General features: G+C 43.4%; 1 protein-coding gene and 1 pseudogene across 3 annotated transcripts in view; one reads left to right on the top strand and one right to left on the bottom strand.

Annotated features, from left to right (window-relative positions):
• The window catches only part of LOC121100093, a 6266-nt pseudogene extending 3236 nt beyond the window's left edge, over positions 1–3030 (top strand).
• A 3025-nt stretch (positions 3031–6055) lies between these two features.
• SLC35D2 (solute carrier family 35 member D2) overlaps positions 6056–12231 on the bottom strand; it is a 55710-nt gene continuing 49534 nt past the window's right edge. For 2 of the 3 annotated variants that reach the window (XM_040620143.1, XM_040620144.1), the window contains 3 exons: positions 8702–8780; positions 7635–7717; positions 6056–6743 (listed from right to left, as the gene is read on the bottom strand). In XM_040620143.1, the coding sequence (XP_040476077.1) occupies positions 6641–6743; positions 7635–7717; positions 8702–8780 (265 nt within the window). In that variant the 3' untranslated portion in view covers positions 6056–6640. The remainder of the gene's footprint in view (positions 6744–7634; positions 7718–8701; positions 8781–12231) is intronic. The other variant, XM_040620145.1, reaches the window with a different exon arrangement.

Below are 12231 nucleotides of genomic sequence, written 5' to 3'. Positions count from 1 at the left end.
GTGAGAAACACTGGTGGCCTGCGGCTCCTAATTAAATACAGTAATCCTTGACTGGCAGCTCAGAGGAGGAGCTGGTTTGTCCACGCCCATCTGGGGGTGGAGCTTCCATCAAGCTGAGCTGAGGGGAGAGGAAGGAGGTAGGTCAAGGCTCCAATTCCACACTCTCATTACCAAGTTTATTAGGTTTTCTTGAATCAATGTTTCTTCATTTGTTGCATGCCCCTAGGATAATTTCCAGAGATCTTAAATGGTTGTTTTTATGGTTTTCTCTAGCTTTGTGTGTTTCACTGGAGAGTGGGTCCACAAAGCTCCTCACACTGCTGCCCCACCTTTGCATAGACCTTGAACGTTACACTCCAGGTAAGCAGTCACAGAATTTGAAGAATAAGGTTCTGTACTGTGACACAATTGAGTATCCACATCTCTGTTCTGATCTTCGAATGAGGAGGGTATGGCAGTGAAGCCTACGGGCCATTGTCTACCCCTCTCTAACTCTCTCCTGCTCTCACTCTTTCTGGCCCCACAGACAGCTGGCCACCATTGGCTGAAGAATGACCCCTCCCACCAGGTGGCAGATGCAAAAACTGCCCCCGGGTGCCTCCACACCCACTCAGGCCACAAACCTTCATGGTAGAAAGGCCAACAATGGAACAATTTCCTGGAAATTTCTCTTTCCCTCTAATGCAGGGATCCTTCCCTTTTTTCAGTGCCATGGACCCCGGCAATAGTTCAGGGATGGCTACAATCTCCTTCCCTAAATAATGGTTTTAAATGCCTAAAATAAAATACGTAAAAATATAAAGGAAACCAATTACCAAAAAAAGCTATCACAATATTTTCTAAATATGATGTACTAAACATCTGCTTTTTTGTGACTGTATTAAATATCAAGAATTGAGTTACCTAATAACTCAGAATCCTTAGCAGGACATAAATGATTTTTCTGCAGAAACTGTACAGCTATATGAAAATATCTCAACTCCTGATACCAAAAGCAGAAATGCAGCTAAAAGTACATGGTTTTGTCTACATTTTCAAATGAAAAATGCTAAATATGGTTAGGGAAAGTCAAGATGTACTCTTTCCCTATCCCTGTTCCCCAGCCGCCTAAAGACCTGAACCCCTCGCTGAGACCCGGTACTAGAAGTGTGGTCTGGACCAATTGTCTGGGGTGGTGCTTCTCAGATCACCTGGGTGAAAATGCAAATTCTGTTTGTGTGCACCCTGATATGGTGTGCACCCAGCATTTCTAACCAGCCCCCAAGTAATGCCGATGTTCTGGTCCAGGCTGTGGACACACCTGGCAGAGAAAAGGCTCTGAGGCTCATCATGGGAGGAGTAGGGGAAAGAGTCAGAAAAGTCAGAAAGCACACAGACAGTATGTCCTGAACCCGAGCATTGCCAGGCAGGGCTTGGGTTTTTTCTGGCTTCATCGTAAGGTGATGTTTCTCATCCAAACATTTGTATTTCTTTTTTTGTCCACGTGTTTCAGTGTCTGATGACAGAAAGGAAACAGAGATTCTGAGCTGATGGGACCCTCGGTTTCCTGAACATGGCCACAGAGCAGCAGCTACTGGTCAGCTAGGTTGCTGACCCTTGCCAAGTCCCAGCACCTGAAATGTATCCCCAAGTACACATATTCATTCACAGAAAACAAAAATGATTCATAAGGCTACGTAACCAAGACTTTAAAGTTGAAGTGGTCTTCCGTCTTTGTCCCCATCTGATAAATTCCTAGTCATCCTTCCAATATGCCTTCTCTGTAGAGTCCTTCCCCACCATAATTAGAAACAAGAATGATAACAATAATAATATTATTCACAACAATAACTAAGCTTTATCGGTCACTAGGAGCCAAGCCATGCCAAAACACTCTCCACGCGTTATTACATTTCATTCTTACAATAACCCTTGGAGGAAGGTGCTGTCTTCATTTGATGGATTGGATGGCTGTAGGTTGGGAGAAAAAAAGGCCTGTGGCCTCTATCTCTGTGCCTTGCACACCGGCTCTGTACTAGACCTTACCGCACCCAGGTGGTCACCATCCACGTGCTTCTGTCCCACACCAGATTTTGTGCACCGGCAAACTGAGAAGTTATCTTCTGGAACACAGGACAGATTATAATAATGCTTATAGCCACATCGTGCCTGAATTTGGAGGGATAACATACACAGAAGACCAGATAGACCAGGACGCTCAGACGTTGGTGAGGATCTGCTCAGAAGCCACAGGAGATACATTTCCAGCAAGCACAGGGGTGTTGTTTCGGATTTCAGGGCAGGTTAGGACAAAGAGCCGCCGGAGTTAAGCAAGTGGTGATGAGTAAAGAGTATCTAAATTGGAACCAGAACCAAATACAAAGACGAGATTATCTATGTCTTCTGAGAAAGTTCACAGACACCTTCAGAAGACCCTGAGGAAGAACCTGTTCCCGAGAAATATGCAAACAAGACTCCCAGCAAAGCACAACCTGAATCGGGCACCTGGGGAGATGGCAACAGGGAAGATGAATCATCCCCAGAAGAAATACAAATGTTCGGATGAGAAAATCAGTGCCTACTGGGTGAAGTGAACAGCCTGTTGGATGAAGTGGGGCAAATCAGAGGAAAAGTGGTTGAAATTTCCAGACTCTAACAGGTAGTCACGGAGAAGCTTTTACAACAAGAAGCCGAGGTTGCTGGCGTTCACCAGTCAGCTGTAGAAGTAACAGGATATCATGGCGGGCGATGGAGAGCGGCTTCCGAGTGTGGCGGCGCTCTTCCCCCTGGCGATGCGCTCCTCCTCCTTGCTCTTCCTCGGTTGGTAGGACAGGTTGCCTAGGCAACCTCGGCGCTGCCCCCTTCCCCTGGCCAACGGTGCGCGGTCCAGGCTCCCTAGCATCAGAGCGTGCTTTGTGACCAGATGTTATCCCAGAGCTGAGACAGACATGTACTCTCGCAGAGGGTATACCCAAACCTCTGGTTTTAAGCTTATTTTGTAGCTGAAAAACAATGAAGTTGAAAAGAAGGAAGAAAACTAAATCCAAATGATTATGCAAAAAAAAAAAAAAAAGTAACTGAAGACTCTGGAATTATTGACAGATGTAACCACCGTTTTGCTGAGGGCACAGAGAATATATATAAATATAAATGTGTGTATATGTGTGTGTGTATATATATACATGATATATAACTCTTCTCTAAACGAGGTTCTACACTTTAAGGAAACTCAGCTGTCCAAACCTCCAGTGTCCCTGTACATGAAATACATTCAATATGCAGGAAAAATATTAAAACAGCAGGAAAAAGTCCAAGTTAACAAATGGTGTTACTGTTATTTGCTGTACAACAGCCAGAAGTAAGCAAAATATCAAGGATATTAAATTAATTTTCTTTGTCCCATCCAGACTGGCTTTTACAACTTCTTTTAGTAAGAAAAAAAGAAATCTGGAGCCTGGGGCATTAGGCTACATTTCCTCTTTACCCTCCTTGAGGCTCCCCAATCCCTTTCGAACCACCTCTCGGCACCCAGCTTCCTCAACTAATCTTAATTCAAAAACCAGATTGGAACGCCCACCACCGCCACCAGGCGGGAAGCTGGGTCTAAATAGGGATCGTCTAGAAACTGCAAATGCTGCCTGGCTGCTCTTCGTGTGCCCTCTGCTGGCCACACATGGAAGCGGGAGAAGTCTCCGCAGAAAGGCAAAAAGAAAGGGTCATGTAAGACAAGGCCAAAAAAGTATTGGGGTGATTGCAGAAGAAAAAAAAATTAAATAAGAACACCCAACGAGGCATCCTGGTTATGAAAACAAACAAAGGATTGACTGTATTAAGAGGAGAAAAACACAAAAATCATCTTCAAGAATTTGGAGAATGAAAATCAGAAAAAAAAATTTTGGAAGAAAGCAAAAACATGCTACTCTTTTGTTTTATCACTGAAAAACTGAGGAGTGGGTGTTGACATTTTTCAAACCTTAGCACATTTGGCCTCTGGGTTTCGGGACTGATGGTCATGACGCAGGAGAAGGCGGTTACAACAGCTCAGGAGCCCCACGGTCACACTCTAGGAAGACTTTTCAAAGTAAGGTAACACAATGAAGGACTCCTACAACTCAACAACAAAACACACAACCCAGTTCAAAAATGGGCCAAGGATTTAGAAAACCATGTCTCCTAAGACATACAAATGGCCAAGAAGCACATAAAAAATACCCAACATTACTAAAAATTAGGGAAACACAAACCAAAACTCCAATGAGATAATCACCTCACACCCATCAGAATGGCTACTGCAAAAGCAAAACAAAACGAAACAAAAACCACCCAGAAAATCACAAGTCAGACAAGATGTGGAGAAACTGGAACCCTTGCGCGAATGTAAAATGGTGCAGCTGCTACAGGGAACAGTGAGGAGGCCTGGACTGTGGGGTTTGGAGAGCTCCAGGCTGGCGCACCTGTCGCCCTGTGGGAGGGCGGTGCCCCCGAGAGGGCATGGAAGCTCCAAGCTCCTCCCACACACCTCTTCCTATGCATCTCTTCTTTCTGGCTGTTCCAGAGCTGTATTCTTTAAAAGAAACCAGTAACAGAGAGTCTAGCACTTTCCCTGAGTTGTGTGAGCCATTCCAGCAAATTATCCAACCTGAGGGAGGGGGTGTGGTCAGAAGCACAGGTCACAGCCTGGGACTTGGGACTGACATCCGAAGAGGGGGCAGTCTTATGGGACTGAGCCCTCACCCGAGGGGTCTGCAGTAGCCACATGCAGTTAGAATTGAGCAGAACTGTAGGACACCTAGTTGGGGTCCAGAGAGTAGAATTCCTTGATATGAGGTAAAAACCCCACACATTTGATGGCAGAAGTGGTCCGTATATAGAGGAAACAGATTTTAATATCCAAAAGAACTGAAAGCAGGGTCTCAAAGACACATCTGTACACCCATGTTCATAGCAGAATTATTCATAAATAGCCAAGTGTCCACTGACAGATGAATGGATAAGCCAAATGTGATATATCCACCCATATGACGGGATATTATTCAGCCTTCAAAAGGAAGAAAATTCTGACGTCTGCTACGAGGATGAACCTTGAGGACATTACCCTACGTAAGGTAAGCTAGGCCCAGAAAGACAAACACTGCGCGACTCCGCTTAGATGTCTAGAGTAGGCCTACTCGTAGAGACAGGAAGTAGAATGGCGGCTGCCCGGGGCTGTGGTGACTTACTGGTTCATGGGCACACAGTTTGTTCAGCAAAATGAAAATGTTCTAGAGGTTGCTTGCACAACAATCTGAATATACTTCACACTACCGAACTACACACCTAGAAATGGTTAAGATAGTAAATTTTATATTCTGTGTGATTTACAATTAAAACCAATTGTTTTAAAAGGTAATTTGCAACAACGCGTCAATACAATCATTCCTTCATTTGCTGCTCTGCTCCACATATGGCTCAGCTTCTAGAAACTTAGAAAGTGAGAGCTAGCAAGGATTTGGAGATCCAGTTCAACTTGACAGATAAAAACAGCGGAGGCCACGATGGCAACGTAACCTGTGAGGGTGGCAGGTGGTTAGTGGTGGAGGTGGGATTAGAAGGGCCCCTGTCTCCCAGACTGGGGCCTCACCTTGCACCACAACCCCAACGGGGATGGCCCACTGCTTTATTTTAAGTAGGCTCCATACCCAACGTAGGGCTTGAACTCATGACCCTGAGATCGAGTCGCGTGGTCTTCTGACTGAGCCAGCCAGGCGCCCCAGCCCATTTCTTGATGGAAATGAAAATAATGCTCATCCATTCAGGGCTCCTTCCCACACACCACTGGCCTGGGAGGTCAGAGGAGCCTATGAAGAAATGTACCTTTGGTTAAAATCCGAGTGATCTGAATTTCAAAGCCCCCTGAACAAACCTGGGGAGATGGGGAGAGAAATATGAGCTATTTAAACGTAAACAGGGCACATGGAGATTTTTTTCCCACTGAGTTATTTTGTAATCTTTTCCAACATGAGCCTTAAAAGGAATATCACCCTTCAGGCAGAGTCTTTCTGCCTATCTACAATAATATCACAGTATGAGACCTGCATATAAATTATATTTTTATTTTACTTTGATGATTGGGAAAAGATACCAACGTAGCTGATCAAATCAGAGCTAACGAATAACCTGCAGTTAACTGGCTAATTTTATTAAAATAAAGACATGTTTGTTTAAACTGAAAAGAAAATTGTTCTCACTGGCAGTTTGCTTTGGCTGGGATCCTTGAAATTAAGGCCCAGGTGCTGATAAAGGTCACTCTCACCCCATCGGCCATTTCGGTCCTTCTAAACACGCCCGGTCCTGGCGGAGAGCAGCTCGGAGATGCGGCTGGGTGAGCCAACAGCCAGTGCTCTGCCCGCGCGAACCCTTGGCTACCATCCCTCTCATCCATCATTTCCTCGGAAAGATTCACTTCCGGGTGGTAAGGCTTTGCCCAAATACGCTTCTCGGGGCTGACGGTGGCTCCTGGAGCAGCAGCCCGGGACGCAGACTCTCTTCGCAGTTTGCAGACTTTCCTGTTGTGCCGTAACCAGGGCGCTGAGTGTTGTCCGTGACCAGAACATGGGCAGCACGGTCCCACAGCAGGGAATGCCCCCCACCGTGCTCCCAGTCCGCACTCCTGCCTCAGATTCTAACTCTTCAAATCCAGAGGAGTGTTCTCTTCGTCCGCAGGTTGTTTAGGGCTTAACTGGCCGCTCAGAGTTAAACAGGAGTACCTCAAGCCCCCTGCCATGCTGAAAGGAGGGGAAAAGTGCACATAAATAAATGTCATAGGCAGTACCCCCAGGTCTGTATCAAACACACATCTTTCTAGATCGAGCCAGCTTGATTTGAAGGGAGTGATTGAGACCCCTGTTTTTCTCCTAGTTTGTGGATTACTTGATGAGACTTACGCCCTTATTTAGAAATCTTTGGGGGCAGAAAAAGAATAGATCAAATCCAATACAAACCTTTGGAGAGAAAATATTTGTGTATTATTGAATAAACTATACTAGTACCCTAAGACGGTGTCCCATGGCTAGGACCCCAAAATGCCTTTCAAAAGTATCTCAGCCCCTCCTCCTAATATCCTTAGCATATGGGGCTTTGACCGAGCAGGACATCAGTAAGGCCCACTTCACAAGAGGAAGGCAGACAACTTAGAAGAATCTGTGTGTGTGTGTGTGTGTGTGTGTGTGTAAGACACGCGAATTACATTCAGATCTCAGCCCCTTGAATTTTCATCATACACGTCCCCGTGATGCACATGAAGGAGCATGTCATAAAAACAGATGAACCGGGGCGCCTGGGTGGCACAGCGGTTAAGCGTCTGCCTTCGGCTCAGGGCGTGATCCCGGTGTTATGGGATCGAGCCCCACATCAGGCTCCTCTGCTGTGAGCCTGCTTCTTCCTCTCCCACTCCCCCTGCTTGTGTTCCCTCTCTCGCTGGCTGTCTCTCTCTCTGTCGAATAAATAAATAAAATCTTTAAAAAAAAAAAAAAACAGATGAACTGTGTGATTTAAGTAAAATTATCTTAGAAACTAAAATGTCAAAACACCTCCCGTTCTTTCACTTGTAAGAGATTAATCACACTTTTTAAAATTCATATTTTACTAAGATGAGTTCATTTAGAAATCCCACTTACCAAATATTTAACCCTACAAAGTTTAACACAGAGAAAATGTAGTCTCCACCAACTAACATCCCAATGTAGGCAATGGATACATTCTGCAGAAAAAGAGAGAGGATTAGTCATTTTAAAAGCGAAGGATTTAGGGGGAAAATACATATATATGGTAAAATCTGAAACTAAATATTTTAGTTCCTTTGCCCAGAGGCTGGTACACAGTAGCTGTTCACAGAACGTTGAATGAATGAATAAAAAACCATTACATATGGCTTTATATGGCAGGATAATTACAGAACACTGCATCATTCACGCCCCTTCAGTTAATACACAGGGAAAAAAAGATATAAGAGTTGAGTTGTAATCAGCTTTCCAGATCCCGACTCTTCACCATCACTGGGGAGTGAATTTTAATCACGTTGACCCTAAACTTACACAGATTAGACATCCAGTAAATTCCAAGCAGTGCCCTGCCCTGTGTATTCCAGGGGGATCTGGGTGCCCGACAGACGAGTCTACTGTTAGAGCAGGCAGTCTTTCTCACTCTCTCTCCTCACGTGAATGAAAACACAAAGCAACTGTGGGATAGAGTGCAGAACACCGCACCCTCCTCTTCACTGCTGTGCGCATTCGGACGCACAGACACAAAACATACCTACACACGGTGCATGGGTGTCGTACCTTATAACTGAGCTTATGGATCAAAAACAGTTCTTCACAAGGCTTCCCTTCCTCAGTCAACAGGTTCTCCCAGAAAACCGAGTTGCGCGGACAAGGTACCGAACGAGGTGCCTTGGTGAGTGCAGAAATTTGGAATTTTTTCCTGCTTTTCTTACTTCATTTTCCCAGACCATCCCCTCCTACCACCCCCAAATTAAAGGTCATAATTCGTCTCTCCTTTTTAGTTAGCAAGCCCTCCCTCTGTGTCATGGATTAGTGGATGAGAAGATCTAAGAGGTCACCCAGCTACAGCTGAAAAGGTCACAAGCCTACCACCTGTTACGACAAGAAACTCGAGCTCCGCTTCTGTCGTGAAGACTGGATTCACGGCCAGTTCCCCATTTCCCAAGGCTTCGCCCACTTACCTTGATGGCTCCGACCACTGCTGTTGTGAGGGCCGAATTGTAATAGCTGCACAAAACTGTGGAGTACATCAACAGAAACCTGGGGCAAGGAAGGAAACGCTTGGCTGCGTGCCTGACCGGGCCGGGTGTAACAGATTCAGAAGAGTCCACGCGTCACCCACCCGCACGTACTTTAAACAAATAAAAACGAAAAACGTACCATAAAGATTTCATAACCTACGTCTTAAAACATCTCCCTTTATAACTCCAACTTTTTACAGGAAAATGCTCCAGTCGGGCATTGGCCAAACTTTCTACCTTAGGAGTTCTTTTCATTTTGCCTGTGCATTTCCCATAATGTCTCCATGTAAAGGGGGTAAGAATGGGGAGATGTTTTTAATGGTCTGAAATCTTTTAACAGCGATGTCACAACAGTGGCCTTCAATCCTCCTTGTGCTCAGATTCACCGGGCACGCTTTTAAGACACAGGGATGCCTGACAGACGTTCTCCCTCAGCTGGTCTGCGGTGGGCCCTTGGCTGTGTGCAGCAGCAGAGCTCCACAGGTACCTGCGACGTGCAGCCAGCGGAGAACCACTGGTGTTTAGAAGGGAAAAATCAGAGAGAGATTGCGGCTTTGGACGAAGGAGACCGAAATTAATGGATTCCACAGCAATCAGACAACAAAAAGAAAAGGCATCCAAATTGATAAGGAAGAAGTCAAACTTTCATTATTTGCAGATGACATGAGACTATGTAGAGAAGACCTGAAAGACTCCACCAAAAAACTGCTAGAACTGATAAGAGAATTCAGTAAAGCTGCAGGATACAAAATCAACGTACAGAAATCTGTACCAATAATGAAGCAGCAGAAAAAGAAATTAAACAATCCCATTTACAATCCCATTTACAATCCCATTTACAATTGCATCGAAAATAATAAGATACCTAATAATAAACTTAACCAAAGAGGTGAAAGACCTGTACTCAGAAAACTATAAAACACTGATGAAAGAAATTGAAGATGACACAAAGAAATGGAAAGACATTCCATGCTCATGGATTAGAAGAACGAATGTTGTTAAAATGTCCATACACTATATGCTGGCTAATGGAACATAATAAAAAATAAAATAAATAAATTAAATTAAATTAAATGTCCATACAAAGCAATCTACACATTTAATGCAATCCCTATAAAAATACCAACAGCATTTTTCACAGAACTAGAACAATCCTAAAATCTGTATGGAACCACAAATGACCACAAATAGCCAAAGCAATCCTATAAAGCTGGAGATATCACAATTCTAGGCTTCAAATTATATTACAAATCTGTAGTAATCAAAACAGTATGGTACTGGCACAAAAATAGATATATAGACCAATAAACAATAGAAAACCCAGAAATAAACCCACAAGTGTATGGTCAATTAATTGTCAACAAAGGAGGCAAGAATATTCAATGGGAAAGACAGTCTCTTCAACAAATGGTGCTGGCAAAACTAGACAGCAATGTGTAAAAGAATGAAACTGGACCACTTTCTTTCACCATACACAATAATACTCAAGATGGATTAAGGACCTAAATGTGAGACTTGAAACCATAGAAATCCTCGAAGAGAACAGGCAGTAATTTCTTTGACATCGGCCATAGCAACATCTTTCCAGATAGGTTTCCTGAGACAAGGGAAACAAAAGCAGGAATAAATTATTGGGACTACATCAAAATAAAAGGCTTCTGCAGAGCAAAGGAAACAATCAACAAAACCAAAAGGCAACCTACTGAATGGGAGAAGGTATTTGCGAATGATAGATCTGATACAGGGTTAGTCTCCAAAATCTATAAAGAACTTATAAAACTCAACACCCATAAAGCAAATAATCAATTTAAAAATGGGCAGAAAACATGAACAGATATTTCTCCAAAGAAGACATCCAGATGGCCAACAGACACATGAAGAGATGCTCAACATGACTGCTCATCAGGGAAATGCAACTCAAAACCACAAGGAGATGTCAGAATGGCTAAAATCCAAAGCACAAGATACAACAAGTGTTGGCAAGGATGTGGAGAAAAAGAAATACTCATGCACTATTGGTGGGAATGCAAAGAAGTGCAGGCACTGTGAAGACCAGTATGGGGGTTCCTCACAAAGTTAAAAATAGAACCACCCCATGATCCAGTAATCAAACTACTGGGTATTTACCCAACAAATACAAAAACACTAATTCAAAGGGATACACGCACCCCTATGTTTACTGCAGCATTATTTACAATAGCCAAATTATGGAAGCAGCCCAAGTGTCCATCCACTGATAAATGGATAAAGAAGTGGTGTATATATACACAATGGAATATTATGCAGCCATAAAAAGAATGAAATCTTGCCATTTGCAACAACATGAATGGAGCTAGAGAGTATAATGCCAAGTGAAATAAGTCACTTAAAGGAAGACAAATACCATACTATCTCACTCACATGTGGAATTTAAAAAACAAAATAAGTGAGCAAAGGGGGAAAAAGGGAGAAACAAACCAAGAAATAGCCTCTTAACAATAGAGAACAAACTGATTGTTACCAGAGGGGAGGTGGGGATGGGCGGGGGGAACAGGTGATGGGGATTAAAGAGAAAGGAAAGGAAAAGGAGAAAGAAATTAATGGATTCCACATGCCAACAACATTCCTATGCCCTATGACCACAGTTAATTCACCAGACATTACACTATATTGACACTTACTGTTAAGAAAATGACTACAGAATTGTGACCAAGCACAAATGTGTGTATATACATATATATATAGAGAGAGAGAGAGAGAGAGAGAGAAGAATACAGAATCCAATCAGAAGAAATATGTTCATTCCAATCAAGAAGTGAAGAAAATTAGCTGCAACCTAAGTGGGGTGCAAAATTCCATCCACCCAAAAAGAGAGAGCGAGATCATGAGATGTGTTGGATTTTAAAGCTAAATCCCAGTTAGGAGGCACAAGCCTGGATCCCCCGTCGGCAGAACACAGGGAATCAGGCTCTTCAGAAAGCTTGTGTCCATATGTGCTAGGCAGTCTCTTCCTGCAGAACTTTAGTGCCCAGTCCCCGGTTCAGGCCAGAATGTCTACTGATAACAGAATCCGGATCACAAACCAACACAGTAACCACTTTCTGCCTGAGTATGTTTCTTACCAGGGATAGTAAAGAAACACCTTAGAGATAAAGCACACCAAGCTTTTATGTTAAGGAATAAACTCAATTATAAACTGAAATTCTGTAATCTTCAGAATAACAGGTATCTCTGTTATTAAAGTAATTACAACAATTTGACAAGTTAGAGGACCCAACATCTTGGACTCTGTGGTTTGAAACTGAAATGTGCAATGGGATTAGACTTGCAATTTTCATTTGAAAGAAGAAAGAAAATCTGTGTCAGTCTGAACACAGTATTTGATGCTTAAAAGAAGCAGATTTACCACATTTCTAAGTTTGGTTTACTAGACTTCAAAGAATTGCTTGGGTGTGTGAAGCAACCTGGCTCATAAGCTTTGCAGAGGGCTT

The sequence above is a fragment of the Ursus maritimus genome, unplaced genomic scaffold, assembly GCF_017311325.1.
Source record: "Ursus maritimus isolate PB19 unplaced genomic scaffold, ASM1731132v1 scaffold_34, whole genome shotgun sequence".
Taxonomy (NCBI): domain Eukaryota; kingdom Metazoa; phylum Chordata; class Mammalia; order Carnivora; family Ursidae; genus Ursus; species Ursus maritimus.
Note: the sequence above shows the minus strand (reverse complement) of the source record. Positions and strands in the feature narration are given on the sequence as shown.